The 18,838-nt window shown below is 39.1% G+C and overlaps 1 protein-coding gene across 1 annotated transcript in view; it reads left to right on the forward strand.

The window, feature by feature from the left end:
* LOC119030266 (multidrug resistance-associated protein 1-like) overlaps window positions 1-6,982 on the forward strand; it is a 30,115-nt gene extending 23,133 nt beyond the window's left edge. The window contains exons 24-29 of the mRNA XM_037117700.1: window positions 1,201-1,302; window positions 3,304-3,450; window positions 3,667-3,825; window positions 5,790-5,956; window positions 6,283-6,477; window positions 6,835-6,982. Coding sequence (XP_036973595.1) covers window positions 1,201-1,302; window positions 3,304-3,450; window positions 3,667-3,825; window positions 5,790-5,956; window positions 6,283-6,477; window positions 6,835-6,943 — 879 coding nt within the window. The 3' untranslated portion in view covers window positions 6,944-6,982. The remainder of the gene's footprint in view (window positions 1-1,200; window positions 1,303-3,303; window positions 3,451-3,666; window positions 3,826-5,789; window positions 5,957-6,282; window positions 6,478-6,834) is intronic.
* The last annotated feature ends 11,856 nt before the right edge of the window (window positions 6,983-18,838 follow it).

An 18,838-nucleotide genomic window follows, 5' to 3' on the forward strand; every position in this document is an offset into this window, starting at 1 on the left:
TTCTAACAATTCTTTGATTTTTTTATATATGAAAATTTGCAGATTTAGAATTTTTGAGGACAACATACCCTTTCCATGTGAATTAAAATGGTCACATTTTAATTCACATGGAAAGGGTAAGGGTAGGTTTGTTTATATATATTGTTCTTACCCTATATTATTATACCCTTATTCATATGCAGGCTGTAAATTGTCATTAACTGCCGAAAATTAGGGAGGTTTACGGGTAATTACAGGGACAAAAACCCCACTTTTCTTGCAGTGTCTGTTCACTGTCTGCCTAGCAAGTGACTACACCTCCATATTAGCATGTAATTTTTTACTTTCCTGGGTGGCCGGGGTTTTGTCAACTGGCTGTCATTGGCTTGATGGCTGTCAATTAGTCTAACTTGACCAATGGGTTTTCACATATGGGAGAGCTACTCAGCATACTGAGGTTTTCTCCATTTCAGTATGCTGGCACACCGTGAGGCTGGGCAAATGGTTTAATACCTTAGGATGGGCTCAACCAAGTTCACAACTGTGTGTGTGTGTGTGTGTGTGTGTGTATGTTTTCCTTAAAAACTGAAATCAATTGAAAATAAATTAGAAATAACCAGACAGATCTGTTGACAGGGTTTATAAAGAGTGCATATTTAATATATTTTCTACTGTATATTGGGGGGACAGACAATATGAGGTTCGGGAGGAGATTTTCTTTAACTGCACCCCATTGAATTTTAATAGAATATTGCTGCTTGGCAGCAACAGTGTGTAAAGTCTTAGTCATAAAATATCTAGAAATAAGCCTCATAACACAACAAGTTAGTTGCATTGCAAGCACGCGAAGCTGATGTAATGTAAACTGGCATAAGTAACGTTACAGACTGAATATTAAAACTTGAGGATCAACAGATATCAACAGAGCAGCAGTGACCAATGATGCTATATTATTATTTGTCACCGTAGCATCCAGGATGCGTTTCTGCTCTACCGACAGAGACATAATCCCTCACCACCCTGACAGCAACAAGCAGTGTTAGTTTAAAATTGTTGGAGTCTTGAAGAAGCCTCTGTCAAACACAGTCCTGTCTCGCTCTCACAGCAAACTATTTAAAGCACCAGTAAATGATGTTTGATTGTGTTTGATGAAACTGAGTTAACAGCTCGAATCTCTGCAGCATGATTCAGATTAATGAAGGAGTTGGTCATGTTGTGCAGGTGACGGGAATCCTGAGTTGGATTGTTCGATCCTGGACTGATGTGGAGAACAACATTGTGTCCGTGGAGAGAGTCAAAGAGTACGACAGCACACCCAAAGAGGTCAGCTGCTATACAACATGTTGGAGCTTAAAATACAGCAGTATGCTTTGTAGCAATACTTCCTGTTTCAAAATACTATAATGTTATTCTTCTTCTTTTATTTCTCTTGTATCTTCACTGTGTTTTTGGTTTAAGATAAGATAAGATAAGATAAGGACTTTATTAATCCCGAAGGAAATTGCTGTGCCAGGGTTGCAGTACAAGGAAACAGTATAAATCACATCAAATAGAAATAAAAAATATAATATAAAAAATACAATGAAAAAAAAGTAAATTGCAACTATAGATACATGAGCTATTGACCTGTAATAGCAGATAAGGTGCGAATCAGCAGCTTAAAGTGTTTGTGGACGTGCAGGGATATTATCATTGTCCTATATGGAGAAGGGGGAAGAGTTAAAAAGTTTGATGGCCACAGGGAGAAACGATCTCCTGTGGCGTTCTGTGGAGAACCTCTGTGCTCTCAGTCTGCGACTGAAGGTGCTGCAGTAGGAGTCCAGTGTTGCATGCAGGGGGTGCGATGTATTGTCCAGGATGTTGAGCAGTTTCCTCAGCATCCTCTGCTCAGACACCTCTGCCAGAGACTGCACTTCAACTCCCAGGACAGAGCCAGCTCTCCTGATGAGCTTATCCAGCCTGTTGGCATCGGCTGTCTTAGCCCTGCTGCCCCAGCACACCACAGCGCAGAAGATGACGCTGGAGACAACTGAGTGGTATAACATCTGCAACATGGTCCTGCATACGTTAAAAGACCTGAGTCTCCTCAGGAGAAAGAGGCGACTCTGACCTTTCTTGTGGAGGGCATTGATGTTGGCTGTCCAGTCTAGTTTATTGTCAATATTTACCCCCAGATACTTGTAACAGTCCACTATATCCACATCAGTACCCTTGATGTTGATAGGGTTTGGAGGGTTACTCTTCTTCCTAAAGTCCACCCGCACCTCTTTGGTTTTCCCCGTGTTGAGCTGCAGGTGGTTCTGTCCACACCACTCTACAAAGCTGTCCACCACACCTCGGTATTCAGCTTCCTGATCCCCTGAGATACAGCCCACAATGGCAGAGTCGTCCGAAAATTTCTGCAGATGGCAGGATTGTGAGCTGTACCTGAAGTCCGAGGTGTACAGTGTGAACAGATAGGGTGAGAGAACTCTCCCCTGAGGAGCCCCCGTGCTGCTCAGTACGGTGTCTGAGATGGCGCTCTGCAATCTCACATATTGTGGCCGCCCCGTGAGGTAGTCCCCAATCCAGCTGACTAGCGAGTCATTCACCTGCATGTCCAGGAGCTTACTGCAGAGTACAGCAGGTCTTATGGTGTTAAAAGCACTGGAAAAGTCAAACAACATGACTCTGACAGTGCTTCCTGCCCTGTCCAGGTGTGTGTAGGCTCTGTGCAGCAGGTAGATGATGGCGTCATCAACTCCGATTCGTGGCTGGTAAGCAAACTGTAGGGGATCCAAGTATGGTTCCACCACTGAATGGATGTGTTTAACAACCAGCCTCTCTAGTGCCTTCATGGCGTGTGATGTTAACGCCACGGGTCTAAAGTCACTGTGTGATTTGGGGTGTTTGCTCTTCGGCACCGGAACCAGGCATGTTGTTTTCCATGGAGCAGGAATCACCATTATGCTCAGGCTCAGGTGGAAAATGTGCTGAAAAACATCACACAGCTGGGCGGCACATCCTTTCAGGAGTTTCGGGCTCAAGCCGTCAGGGCCAGCCGACTTGCCTGGACAAAGGCGGCTGAGCTCCGTCCTCACAGCCTCCCTGCTGATGTTGATTGGAGGCTCTGACTGATTAGGAAGGGACAATAGTGATGGAAGCGGAGGGGTGGTATGTGGGAGGAGTTGAGGCTGAGGTCCACAGTGGTGAGGAGGAAGAGGAGAAGGGGGGGGAGCAGCCCATGAGTTTAGTATGTTTCCTGCTGACATCATGTCGCTGAATATTGTTATTGAGCTATCTGTGTTGATCATCCAGCCCTCTTGATGGGATGTGTCTCTCCAGGCAGCGTGGACCCTCGAGGGCAGTTTGCTCCCAGCAGAATGGCCTACCACAGGAAACATCCAGTTTGAAGATTTTGGACTGCAGTATCGTAAAGGTTTGGACTGGGCTTTAAATGACATCAAAATCAGCATCCAGGACAGAGAAAAGGTCAGAAATAATCAGACTTAAACAAAAATTGTATTGTGCATTATAATATATAGACATATGTTAATATGTTGGGAATTAACATATACTGTAAAAACACCAACCGAACAAGATTTAAGAGTTCAAACAATCAAACAAAATGTGAAACTTGTACTGGATAATTTAATACTTACATGAATCACGTTTCCTTCAATATTTACTGATGAAAATAATTTGTAGGTGGGGATCGTTGGACGGACAGGAGCTGGGAAGTCTTCTCTGGCTTTGGGAATCTTCAGGATTTTGGAGGCAGCAAAAGGAAGAATAATTATTGATGGCATCAACATTGCTGATGTCGGCCTGCATGATCTCCGCTCCAGGATCACCATCATTCCTCAAGTCAGTAAGACAAAAAACAACAAATGCAGGGGTGAAGTATCATCGAGTATAAACCTCAAAGGGAAACACTCTGCTCTCATAATGTCATGAGAAAGTCCATCCTAAATCAACACAATCCTCTGTAATAGCTTCCCTAGACTCCAAATCACGATAACATAATACACTCATCTCACTGCCTGGGTTATCTGACATTAAAGAAGTTGGATTTTTAACTAGTGGCTCAGTCTGAAGACCAAGACTAAAACCAAGCCTTTGGATTCTGAGGAATCCTTTTTTCCATTAGGCCTTGGTGAAAAGTGATGAGGACATAATTACCACTGCACAGGAGGTCCGTGATCTGGTGGAACAACACAAGTTGTTCTTCAAGGATGTACTTAAATGAGTACCTATAAAGGTTAGGGTTAAAAGACAAGAACATCTTAAAACAGCTATTATACAATCCCTAAAGTCTTTATAACAACTTATGAAATCAATGTAAAGTGCTACACAGTGATGTCAGCACATTCAGCTCCAGCCTTAACAACTTTATAGAAGAAACTGACAACACGTATAGACATGCTGTAAAAGGTGTCAACACTGATTTGTAATGGAGACTACTCAGAATCTGTATGCCAGAAACACAAGAAACTGATATAACAAAGAAGCTGTGCCCAAAAAGAGGTGACATGCTGATGTGAGATATGATTAGCGTCCTCTAAGACTCACAATGAAATGATTCATATTCAGACAGGAACTTCTGGAATTTTTTATTTCACTTGTTTTGTTTAAAATTAACATTACATGAGTCTGAAATGTGTCATGGTTTCATGTTTTACATAACAGTTAAACACCTGCTCCCAACCAGACATCATGGATCTGTGATGATGGTGCATCGCTCTTCCTCACTGTGATTAGTTGTCCAGACAAGAATACAAGAAATTTCTCATCATTAAGTTCAGTTATTTTGTTCTCTCATCCATTTGAACAGCACAGAGATGAAAAATCAATAGATTTACAGATTTTCTCTTTTTTTCTGATTTTACAATGCCGTATTTCTGTAAATGCAACAATGGACTTGACAGTGTCCTGAGTTTGTACATTATGTATCTTCTTTGATTCATGTTTTCTCTGTTATTGCTCTTATTGAAACATAGCTAACAGAAGAATGCAATCATAAGTTTACTCATTTCATCAGATAATCTTTTTACATCAAACCTTAGAAAGTAATAATTCATAGTCAACATGTGTTTTCTACTCATTCTGATGAAGTTAGTTGATTGAAATTGTGTGTTACAATAATAATCAGTTATTCAGTATCAACCAACTGACGCTGGCATGACTTGTTTTATTAAGTCACTGATTTTAATAAGGTAAAGAAAACAATATCAACACAAACATTTGTAAAAAGGAAATTCAGTGTAGTAGGTTTATTAGATAGATAGATAGATAGATAGATAGATAGATAGATAGATAGATAGATAGATAGATAGATAGATAGATAGATACTTTATTGATCCCGGAGGAAATTCAAGCATCCAGTAGCAATAACAAACATTGAACATACATTGAACATACATACAATATCAAAGAAACATTAGAATAAAAATATGGAATAAAAAATGTTATAAAAATGTTTTGTACAACTGTATAAAAATATAAAGTGATATTAAAAAAATATAAAGTGACATAGAGGTAAAGAGTATTAAGGGGACAGGGGACGGTGTACAATTAAATTAAATTGGGCTATAAAAGATGAGTGCTTTTAATCGCGTGATTTAAAATAACATGCAGATAAATTGCTCAAAAAAGCTTGTTTTGGAGAATAAGTGGCAAATCTATTACATAAATTGATAATATATTATGTTATACTCTTAATTATTAGAACCAAATAGGAATTGTATTCACAGATGGACAATAAGAATATTGTCACCAGGAATCTAGTGGAATAATGACAAACTGTTAGTTTGTGTTACTGTCATTCCCAGGACCCAGTGTTGTTTTCTGGTTCTCTGAGGATGAACCTGGACCCCTTTGATACCAGTTCAGATGAGGATCTGTGGAAAGCTCTGGAACTGGCTCACCTCAGCAGCTTTGTGTCTGCACTGCCACAAAAACTCAACCATCACTGCTGTGAAGGAGGCGACAACCTCAGGTAGATTCAAAGCATTGCACGACCAGGTTTACTTGAAATCAGCGCACAGCAGATGTGTGACATCAACACTGACGGACATTAATACTAATGCAGGAAATCTTAGATGTAATAGTCAAAGAAGCGTACATTGCAGTTTTTAAAGGGATAGTTTGTATTTTTGAAGTGGCATCATCTAATAGATATTTGCTTTATATCACCCTACTTCAAAAATACGAACCATCCCTTTAATGGCACAACTTTTTTCTGATGTATAAGAAACATTTTTTGTAATCCTTTCATGTTATTAATCATCACAAAGTCATGAAGTGTAATATGTTCGTTTCCAGTCTTGGCCAGAGGCAGTTGCTGTGTTTGGCTCGAGCTCTCCTGAGGAAAACCAGGATCCTACTTTTGGATGAAGCCACAGCAGCTGTAGACCTGAAGACCGACCAGCTGATTCAGTCCACCATTCGTGCTCAGTTTGATGGCTGTACAATCCTAACCATCGCTCACCGCCTCAACACCATCATGGACTATACCAGGTACTACCTCTACTCTTCTGACCTAACCCTAACCCATGTCAGCAGGAGGAAAAGACATAATTGTAACACTAAAAACCTAACCAGAATAGCACTGTTGCTGTAAATATATGTAGTCTTTTGAATTCAAGAGTTCATGTTTTGATGTACTGCAATTTGAGATTGTGTACGGTAAAGAGTCTTCCAAAAATGTCTAAAGGACGACAAAGAGTGAAATCCAAGGTCATAGAAAACCTAAATTCTAATGTTCAATCTTTTTGGGGGATGGACTATAATTGTGTCGAGAAAGAGGGCGGCACTTAAAGTTTGTCTTGGACTCTTTCTTCTAACTTTTCTGACTTGTCACCTCTGTCTTCTCAGGGTTGTAGTAATGGACCATGGCTCCATCGCAGAGACAGACTCTCCTTCTCAGCTCCTCTGCGTGCAAGGTCATTTCTATCAAATGTGTGTCGAGGCAGGTTTGGCCTAACATATGTCATTAGAAATAAAAAATGTGATGATTGACGTACTGATCATGTGTGGTTTTTATACTGTCATCACTTTTAGTTTCCATAGCTATCAGGACAGAATCTATTCCTGAATGTTTGTGTAAAACCCTTCGGGGTGTACAAAGACTAGTTCTTCAGATGTAAACAAGACAGAATATTAGATCAGTAATATCAAAATAGGAAGAGTGTTGTCTCTCACAGTCTGTGGGATAGACAAGAAACCAATGGTTCTTATATTATTGTATCATCATTGACAATTTTACATCACGTATTTACATGGAAAAAAAGCATGTTTAAGCTGAAATGGTTGTTTGTTTGCAGATATATAGCTTAAGCTTAACTGCTAAAGTAGCGTTTCTTTCTTGATGACTGTAACAGTCATTAATTCCTTTTCAATTCTGCAGATAACATCAGCTTTATGAGGTAGCAACAAAAGCACATATATGCATATTATTTGTGTAATATATTTCCAATATATTGTGTAATGTAATGGTTAATAGTTATATTACTGACATACACAGGCTTCTAAGCCAAACAACATACACATGTTTAGCACACATGTAACACAATCTGTTGCCAATTGATATTAAATCAATTTTTTTTTTAAATGACAGTGCTGACTGATGTGTTGTACAGATGTTTCTGTTGATGACATCTGTAAGGTATTATGCTGAAGTTAAGCCCAGCCAGACAAGCCAATTCAAACACTTTGTCAGCGGCAACCCCTAAATCTGCATCAGAACAGGCAGGGGTCGATGGTGAACTTTTAGGGGCAATCTGCCAAGTAAGTGTTAAAACATGCTTAAGTTAAGAGTCGTATATTCACAGACAAGATCCATCTTTCATGTATACAGAAACACACACAGCTATATCTCCAGTATCCACTCATATTTCAGAGAGAATCACAGGAGAAGGAATGAAAATAACCAAACAGTGTTGAAAGGCGTAAATAATTCATATCAATGTATGGATAGGTTATAAATAGACAAATCGATAAATAAATACTAAATCAGCCATTGCATAGTTTACACACTGTGTCTTTACATGCTGTCAACAGGAGGGGTAAATAAATATAAATGCTGCATCTTAAGCCAGATGGCGGCATTGCTGACTCCAAAAAATTAGGTGTGGGGTAAATAAGAATGTAATCCCTTCCACGGAAGTTGTCAGCATTTTACTACAGTGTAGCATGTATTTGCATGCACACATGTGCACACAAGTGCATTCACATATGCACACAGACTGGAAAATATTGTGTGTGGTTGTTTGTAAACCCGTGTTTTGCCTGCACAGCCTATAACAGCACAGACAGAAGCTCATTTGTGGTGTAAAGACAACCCCTGCTGGATGAAGATGGGAATTACCTTGGATGTGAAGTCATGGTGGTGGTGTCGTGTTAGGTGGGTATTGACAAAATAATGAGATAGAATATAGAAAATAATCACAATAGACAATCATACACATTTTTAATATAAACAGGTTAGGTATAGGAGATAGTGGAATATGAATGTGTTCAATAAGAATTCATGTGAAATGTCTATAAAAGAGGAATGGAGAATTAGTCATGTGGGGGATGGCATGGGTAGCAGCCCCTTGGGATGATGAAAGGTAAGACATGGTAAACATTAATATAATGGAACCAAAATGGTTAGTGTCAGGGTATAGGGATGAAAACCACCCAAAGTGGTGTTTTTTGGTGACAACTCGATGACAAAAATTCCAATTGACTTAAAACCAACTTCTATGCCCATTGTAGTGCCCTCCGGACCATCTGGTAGCACTTCCAAGTTGGCATAACCTATGGTTGCTGAGATATAGAGAGCACAATTTCAAAGCATTGCATTTTGGAAATAACTGGAGATAGGAAGGTGCTAGATCTTTAAGGTATCCAGAGACTCATCTGGATGAGGTGTATTAGGGTTATGGTGTCAGGGTTATGGCTTGAGGTTAGGGTTATCCCCGTCCAAAGTGTGAGAGGTTGTGTCAGGAAAGGAGACTGTTTTTCGTCTCCAAGGGGAGAAGGAAGGTGAAACGTTCATCCACCCGTTGCAATTCCCGTACCCCCGGTCCCAAAAGAAAAGGGGTAGAGAGAGGAGAGGAGGAGGGGGGTAGAGGGGGTAGAGGGTGTTAACCCAGATTGACCTGGGTCAATCTGTCAGTTGTGGGAGAACGGTAGGTGGTATAGCTACAGGGGTGGGGGTTAGGGAAGGGGAAACGGTCCCTTCTCCCAAAGGAGAAGGAAGGTGCACTCTCCTTCCTCCCATCAGACCACCCGTAGTCCCGGTCCCTGTAGGGTGCACGGTCACGCTTGGCCCGCCGGCCATAGCGGACCTCTGTCCATCCGTCCATAGTTTGTCTCTATTTTTTGTTAATGTTTTAATGTTTTAATTGTTTTTTTTTTTATGTTTTATTTTTGATGTCAAAAAATCAACTAAAAAAGCTTTCCCAAATGGGGAAAGTAAATAAGGAAAACCAAAATTGTTTTAAATGAAAAAAATGTTTTTTTTTAAGTTGTAATGAACAAAAGAAGGTGTCCCCTAAAAAACGCGACGTTTCGACCTAAATAGGTCTTCCTCAGGCTTACGGCACACTAAAAATATTTTTGTGGCTTGCTGTGTGTGGCTGGTGTCGAGCTGCTCATGTGCACTCCTCAGTGTCCAAAGCCGAAATGAGCTCTTGGGCTGATGCACTGCCTTTTATCCCCCCCAAAAAATGTATAGGGATGAAAACCACCCGACGTCATTCTTTTTTGGAATAAGTCGAGAACGGAAGGTCTGATGGACTTGAAAGTATGTTTTTGGCCATTTTAGGCCGTTCCGGAGCGCCTGATGGTGTTCCCAAGTGGCTAGGAGCTACGGTTGCTGAGATATGGAAAAAGTATGATTTCGATGTCATTCTTTTTGGGAATAACTCGAGATAGGAAGGTGCTAGAGAGATGGTAGAGGTATCCAGAGACTCGTCTGGATGAGGCGGATCCGTAGATACCGGAATCTTGTATGTGGGATTTGTAGTTTTTGAGAAATTTCCCAAAAAGCTTTTGTCATTTGACTTGGTCAGATGGACTTGAGACTTTGGGAACCCCCCCTAAAGTGGCAATGGGCTTTCCAATGCACTTGGAATGGAGTTTGTAGTAGTTTCCTGTCTGGAGTTGTGTGGGTTTGAAGGGTTAGGGGTTAGGGTTAGGGGGTTAGGTAGAGGAAGATTGGTTCTTAAATTGCCACTGTTGTGGGTCCAGTGCACTGGCGCAGATGCCTGCCCATAATCACACGTATCCACACCACCCATGGCCAAGGAGAGAGGTGCATCAGATTGTGCATGAGTACAGTTGTGCTTTGTTATGCCTGATATAGAGAGCAAACAAAGAATGTTTAGATGGAGCATTGTTACACCACAGTTTTGTTCAGTTTTTGATATATTTTTGTATTTTATGTTTAGGTTTAGGTTATGGGAAGAAGATCCGGCAGGACAGGCGCACTGCCTATCCCGCCAGGAGTGCACGGTCCATCACATGGATGGTCAGTCCCCCATCCTCATCTCCTATATTTAGGTTTTATATATTTTTTTGTAGCGGTGTATATAGTTAATAACATAGTTTATTCTAGGTTAGATATCTTTATCATAAATTAAAGTTATATCAAGTATAATACCGCTTTTAATTTTTTGGTTTTTAGTTTAGTATTTTTTTATATATTTTTTTGGGGTTTTTTGTTTTACTGTTTTTTTGTTTTTTTAATTTTTGTTGTTTGGCTTTTGTTTGGTTTTCTTTTAATCTAATTCCCTCCCTATTTGAATTTGGTTAACCTTTTCTTCTTCTGTATGTCTTTCAGGTGGCCCTCGCGACGTTTCGTCCGCAGTTGGGGACTTCTTCAGGCAAGCCACGACATACAGGTATTTCTTTGGAGATGTTGCTCCTTCAGATTCCCACGCCAAACTGATCACTTAGTTGTTTTTTCTCCCTTTTATACTCTCCCTTCCATGAACTTATTTGTCTTTGTTTAACAGATTTGTTTTTTAACTTGTATGTTTGTACCTTTGTTTTTTAACCATCTTGTTTTAATTTGTTATATTTAACTTGTTTCTAGCCTGTTATATATGAATTGTATCCCTATAATGTATTGCTATTTGTATTAATAAATGAGTTGTTTTACCCTATGAATTTATATTATGTATTTATTATAATAATGAATTCATTTATCCTATTAATCTAATTAATTTAACTTCCTTTCCCCTCTTCTATCTCCCTCTTCTTTTCCTTTTCTCTTCTCCTGTCTTCCCTCCTTCTACCATAGCCGGTATCCAAATTCGCGTACCTCGTATATTTATTTTGCCATTCTTTTTGGGTTAGGGTTAGGGTTAGGTTAAGGAATAAGGCTGGGCACCACTATGTGGTCGCCCAGAAGTGCACTGTCCATCTACATGGCTGGCCAGCCCCCCATCCCATCCTCTCCTGTTTGAGTTATTTTCGCGGTGTATTTATATAATAATTTTTTTATAATTTCTAGTTTGAGTTATATATCTTAAATTAAATTTTATATCAAGTATTATTTTCACCGCTTATATTGTTTTATTGTTTGTTTGTTTTTCCATTTTTTTGGTTTTTTATTTTTTTTAGTTTTTTTGTTTTTCCATTTTTTGGTTTTTTTATTTTTTTAGTTTGGCGTTTTATTGTTTTTCTAATTCCCACCCATGTTTGGTTTTTGGTTAACCTTTTGTTTTGGTTGTAGGAGGCTCGCGCGACGTTTCGTCCGACTTGGACTTCTTCAGGCTATGGCCTTCCTACAGGTATCCCTTCAATGCTGGGGAGATGTTGCTCCTCCGAAGTCTACTGCCAAACTGAATGTGTCTTACTGTCTGTCTCCCTTTTATACTCTACCATAGGTTCTCTTTATTTAGACTTAGATAATTTCTATTTACTTTGACTATGAATTAACTTATGCTTGTTTTTCCACTAGGTTGTGTTTAAGGTTGTTTGTTTTAAGTTATTTATCTAACTTTTTTGTTTTTAATAACTTCTTCTATAACATATTTGTTGTCAATAAATTTAACTTATTTGTTATGTCTTTCTTGTTGATTTTTAACGTGTTATATTTAACTTATTTTAAACCCAATAAATAACATTCCCCTATGAATTTTGTTTGTCAATTGTATTAATTTAATGTATTTAATTAATTTATTTATCTAATTTATTAAACTAATTTATTCATCCCACTCTCCCTATTCCTCTTCCCTCTCCGCTTCCTTTCCTATCTCTCCCGCCCTCCATCCTTCACCCACAACCGGTGTCCAAATCAGCGTACCTCGCACATTTCTTCCCCTGTTTGGGTTTTATTGTGGCTCGTGCGGAACATCTCAATTTAGGGCCTCTAGGGTCAACTTACGGGTTGGGGTTAGGGTTTGGGGTCGGGGTCAGGGTCGGGAATCAAATTAGGACAAGTCTCAGGGGTTGGGGTATGGGCCACAACTGGGGCTAGTAATTTTAGTTAGGGGTAAGGTTGGGTTTAAGGCCAGATTTAAATTGGTTGGGGTTAGAGTAAAGGGGCAGGGCTTCCTTAAAGTAGGCTCAATAATGGGGGAGGGTTAGGGGGTTAGGGTTAGGGTTAGGGTTAGGGGTTAGGGGGTTAGGGGGGTTAGGGTTAGGGTTAGGGTTAGGGTTAGGGTTAGGGGTTAGGTGAGGGGAAATAATAGAGAGACAGGTGCACTACCTGTCTCCCCAAATGCACGGTCCTTCTTGTACATGGGGATGGCCAGGCCCCCCTCCCCATGTACCTCAAATTGGTTTTTATTTAACAGCGCGGTGTATATATATAATAACGTATTTGTTTTTATCTAGTTTAGTTTTATTTATCTTTAAATTAAAGTTTATATCAAGTATAACGTATTTGTTTTTTTCTATACACCACTTCTTTTTTTGTTTGTTTTTTAATTTTTTCTATTTTTTTGTATTTTTTATTTTTTTGTTTGGCTTTCACTATTGTTTCTAATTCCCTCCCTTGTTTGAGTTGGTTAACCTTATTTAGTTTGTTGTCTGTATGTGGCGTCGCGACGTTTCGTCTCTTCTTGGACTTCTTCAGGCTGCCATCATACAGGTATGTTCCCTCTATTAAGTTCTCTGGGGAGATGTTGCTCCTCCGGATGTCTATGCCAAACTGATCTTCTTCTAACTGTGTTCTCCCTTTTATACTCTACCCATGTCCATGAACTTGTTTGTCTTGTTTTTAAACTAACTTGTTATTTAACTATTTTTAGATTTGCATATTGACCTGTTTGTCTTTTAATTTGTTTGTTTTTTAACTTATATCCCATTAAACATATTTGTTATTTACCTTGTTCTATTTATTAATAAATTATTTAACCTCCAAATTTGTGTTTGTCATGAATTTATTTATCCTATGAATTTATATTTAATGTATTATTTATTTATTTACCCTACTATCCCTATTCCTTCTCCCTCTCCGCTTCCTTTCCTGTCTCCCGCCCTCCATCCTTCACTCACAACCGGTGTCCGAATTGGCGTACCTCGTATACGTAATTTTGCCTCCACTATTTGTGTTTATTTTTGGGCTGTATACGGCAATTTCTAATTTAGGGCCTCTAGGGTCAAATTACGGGTTGGGGTTAGGGTTTGGGGCCGGGTATAGGGTCGGGAATCAAATTAGGAAAATTCCTGGGGGTTGGGGTATGGGCCACAAATGGGGCTAGAGTTAACATAAAGCCAATTGGGGTTGGGATTAGGGCTATACTCAATTGGGGTTAAGGTTAGGGCAAGAGTCTGGGGTGGGTTAGCTTTAATTTAGCTTAACAATGGGGGAAGGAGGACTGGCCATACACCCACGGAGGCACTGGCTGGTTAGGTGAGGGGAAATAATAGAGAGACAGGTGCACTACCTGTCTCCCCAAATGCACGGTCCTTCTTGTACATGGGGATGGCCAGGCCCCCCTCCCCATGTACCTCAAATTGGTTTTTATTTAACAGCGCGGTGTATATATATAATAACGTATTTGTTTTTATCTAGTTTAGTTTTATTTATCTTTAAATTAAAGTTTATATCAAGTATAACGTATTTGTTTTTTTCTATACACCACTTCTTTTTTTGTTTGTTTTTTAATTTTTTCTATTTTTTTGTATTTTTTATTTTTTTGTTTGGCTTTCACTATTGTTTCTAATTCCCTCCCTTGTTTGAGTTGGTTAACCTTATTTAGTTTGTTGTCTGTATGTGGCGTCGCGACGTTTCGTCTCTTCTTGGACTTCTTCAGGCTGCCATCATACAGGTATGTTCCCTCTATTAAGTTCTCTGGGGAGATGTTGCTCCTCCGGATGTCTATGCCAAACTGATCTTCTTCTAACTGTGTTCTCCCTTTTATACTCTACCCATGTCCATGAACTTGTTTGTCTTGTTTTTAAACTAACTTGTTATTTAACTATTTTTAGATTTGCATATTGACCTGTTTGTCTTTTAATTTGTTTGTTTTTTAACTTATATCCCATTAAACATATTTGTTATTTACCTTGTTCTATTTATTAATAAATTATTTAACCTCCAAATTTGTGTTTGTCATGAATTTATTTATCCTATGAATTTATATTTAATGTATTATTTATTTATTTACCCTACTATCCCTATTCCTTCTCCCTCTCCGCTTCCTTTCCTGTCTCCCGCCCTCCATCCTTCACTCACAACCGGTGTCCGAATTGGCGTACCTCGTATACGTAATTTTGCCTCCACTATTTGTGTTTATTTTTGGGCTGTATACGGCAATTTCTAATTTAGGGCCTCTAGGGTCAAATTACGGGTTGGGGTTAGGGTTTGGGGCCGGGTATAGGGTCGGGAATCAAATTAGGAAAATTCCTGGGGGTTGGGGTATGGGCCACAAATGGGGCTAGAGTTAACATAAAGCCAATTGGGGTTGGGATTAGGGCTATACTCAATTGGGGTTAAGGTTAGGGCAAGAGTCTGGGGTGGGTTAGCTTTAATTTAGCTTAACAATGGGGGAAGGAGGACTGGCCATACACCCACGGAGGCACTGGCTGGTTAGGTGAGGGGAAATAATAGAGAGACAGGTGCACTACCTGTCTCCCCAAATGCACGGTCCTTCTTGTACATGGGGATGGCCAGGCCCCCCTCCCCATGTACCTCAAATTGGTTTTTATTTAACAGCGCGGTGTATATATATAATAACGTATTTGTTTTTATCTAGTTTAGTTTTATTTATCTTTAAATTAAAGTTTATATCAAGTATAACGTATTTGTTTTTTTCTATACACCACTTCTTTTTTTGTTTGTTTTTTAATTTTTTCTATTTTTTTGTATTTTTTATTTTTTTGTTTGGCTTTCACTATTGTTTCTAATTCCCTCCCTTGTTTGAGTTGGTTAACCTTATTTAGTTTGTTGTCTGTATGTGGCGTCGCGACGTTTCGTCTCTTCTTGGACTTCTTCAGGCTGCCATCATACAGGTATGTTCCCTCTATTAAGTTCTCTGGGGAGATGTTGCTCCTCCGGATGTCTATGCCAAACTGATCTTCTTCTAACTGTGTTCTCCCTTTTATACTCTACCCATGTCCATGAACTTGTTTGTCTTGTTTTTAAACTAACTTGTTATTTAACTATTTTTAGATTTGCATATTGACCTGTTTGTCTTTTAATTTGTTTGTTTTTTAACTTATATCCCATTAAACATATTTGTTATTTACCTTGTTCTATTTATTAATAAATTATTTAACCTCCAAATTTGTGTTTGTCATGAATTTATTTATCCTATGAATTTATATTTAATGTATTATTTATTTATTTACCCTACTATCCCTATTCCTTCTCCCTCTCCGCTTCCTTTCCTGTCTCCCGCCCTCCATCCTTCACTCACAACCGGTGTCCGAATTGGCGTACCTCGTATACGTAATTTTGCCTCCACTATTTGTGTTTATTTTTGGGCTGTATACGGCAATTTCTAATTTAGGGCCTCTAGGGTCAAATTACGGGTTGGGGTTAGGGTTTGGGGCCGGGTATAGGGTCGGGAATCAAATTAGGAAAATTCCTGGGGGTTGGGGTATGGGCCACAAATGGGGCTAGAGTTAACATAAAGCCAATTGGGGTTGGGATTAGGGCTATACTCAATTGGGGTTAAGGTTAGGGCAAGAGTCTGGGGTGGGTTAGCTTTAATTTAGCTTAACAATGGGGGAAGGAGGACTGGCCATACACCCACGGAGGCACTGGCTGGTTAGGTGAGGGGAAATAATAGAGAGACAGGTGCACTACCTGTCTCCCCAAATGCACGGTCCTTCTTGTACATGGGGATGGCCAGGCCCCCCTCCCCATGTACCTCAAATTGGTTTTTATTTAACAGCGCGGTGTATATATATAATAACGTATTTGTTTTTATCTAGTTTAGTTTTATTTATCTTTAAATTAAAGTTTATATCAAGTATAACGTATTTGTTTTTTTCTATACACCACTTCTTTTTTTGTTTGTTTTTTAATTTTTTCTATTTTTTTGTATTTTTTATTTTTTTGTTTGGCTTTCACTATTGTTTCTAATTCCCTCCCTTGTTTGAGTTGGTTAACCTTATTTAGTTTGTTGTCTGTATGTGGCGTCGCGACGTTTCGTCTCTTCTTGGACTTCTTCAGGCTGCCATCATACAGGTATGTTCCCTCTATTAAGTTCTCTGGGGAGATGTTGCTCCTCCGGATGTCTATGCCAAACTGATCTTCTTCTAACTGTGTTCTCCCTTTTATACTCTACCCATGTCCATGAACTTGTTTGTCTTGTTTTTAAACTAACTTGTTATTTAACTATTTTTAGATTTGCATATTGACCTGTTTGTCTTTTAATTTGTTTGTTTTTTAACTTATATCCCATTAAACATATTTGTTATTTACCTTGTTCTATTTATTAATAAATTATTTAACCTCCAAATTTGTGTTTGTCATGAATTTATTTATCCTATGAATTTATATTTAATGTATTATTTATTTATTTACCCTACTATCCCTATTCCTTCTCCCTCTCCGCTTCCTTTCCTGTCTCCCGCCCTCCATCCTTCACTCACAACCGGTGTCCGAATTGGCGTACCTCGTATACGTAATTTTGCCTCCACTATTTGTGTTTATTTTTGGGCTGTATACGGCAATTTCTAATTTAGGGCCTCTAGGGTCAAATTACGGGTTGGGGTTAGGGTTTGGGGCCGGGTATAGGGTCGGGAATCAAATTAGGAAAATTCCTGGGGGTTGGGGTATGGGCCACAAATGGGGCTAGAGTTAACATAAAGCCAATTGGGGTTGGGATTAGGGCTATACTCAATTGGGGTTAAGGTTAGGGCAAGAGTCTGGGGTGGGTTAGCTTTAATTTAGCTTAACAATGGGGGAAGGAGGACTGGCCATACACCCACGGAGGCACTGGCTGGTTAGGTGAGGGGAAATAATAGAGAGACAGGTGCACTACCTGTCTCCCCAAATGCACGGTCCTTCTTGTACATGGGGATGGCCAGGCCCCCCTCCCCATGTACCTCAAATTGGTTTTTATTTAACAGCGCGGTGTATATATATAATAACGTATTTGTTTTTATCTAGTTTAGTTTTATTTATCTTTAAATTAAAGTTTATATCAAGTATAACGTATTTGTTTTTTTCTATACACCACTTCTTTTTTTGTTTGTTTTTTAATTTTTTCTATTTTTTTGTATTTTTTATTTTTTTGTTTGGCTTTCACTATTGTTTCTAATTCCCTCCCTTGTTTGAGTTGGTTAACCTTATTTAGTTTGTTGTCTGTATGTGGCGTCGCGACGTTTCGTCTCTTCTTGGACTTCTTCAGGCTGCCATCATACAGGTATGTTCCCTCTATTAAGTTCTCTGGGGAGATGTTGCTCCTCCGGATGTCTATGCCAAACTGATCTTCTTCTAACTGTGTTCTCCCTTTTATACTCTACCCATGTCCATGAACTTGTTTGTCTTGTTTTTAAACTAACTTGTTATTTAACTATTTTTAGATTTGCATATTGACCTGTTTGTCTTTTAATTTGTTTGTTTTTTAACTTATATCCCATTAAACATATTTGTTATTTACCTTGTTCTATTTATTAATAAATTATTTAACCTCCAAATTTGTGTTTGTCATGAATTTATTTATCCTATGAATTTATATTTAATGTATTATTTATTTATTTACCCTACTATCCCTATTCCTTCTCCCTCTCCGCTTCCTTTCCTGTCTCCCGCCCTCCATCCTTCACTCACAACCGGTGTCCGAATTGGCGTACCTCGTATACGTAATTTTGCCTCCACTATTTGTGTTTATTTTTGGGCTGTATACGGCAATTTCTAATTTAGGGCCTCTAGGGTCAAATTACGGGTTGGGGTTAGGGTTTGGGGCCGGGTATAGGGTCGGGAATCAAATTAGGAAAATTCCTGGGGGTTGGGGTATGGGCCACAAATGGGGCTAGAGTTAACATAAAGCCAATTGGGGTTGGGATTAGGGCTATACTCAATTGGGGTTAAGGTTAGGGCAAGAGTCTGGGGTGGGTTAGCTTTAATTTAGCTTAACAATGGGGGAAGGAGGACTGGCCATACACCCACGGAGGCACTGGCTGGTTAGGTGAGGGGAAATAATAGAGAGACAGGTGCACTACCTGTCTCCCCAAATGCACGGTCCTTCTTGTACATGGGGATGGCCAGGCCCCCCTCCCCATGTACCTCAAATTGGTTTTTATTTAACAGCGCGGTGTATATATATAATAACGTATTTGTTTTTATCTAGTTAGTTTTATTTATCTTTAAATTAAAGTTTATATCAAGTATAACGTATTTGTTTTTTTCTATACACCACTTCTTTTTTGTTTGTTTTTTAATTTTTTCTATTTTTTTGTATTTTTTATTTTTTTGTTTGGC

The sequence above is a fragment of the Acanthopagrus latus genome, chromosome 12 (genome assembly GCF_904848185.1).
Source record: "Acanthopagrus latus isolate v.2019 chromosome 12, fAcaLat1.1, whole genome shotgun sequence".
NCBI lineage: Eukaryota > Metazoa > Chordata > Actinopteri > Spariformes > Sparidae > Acanthopagrus > Acanthopagrus latus.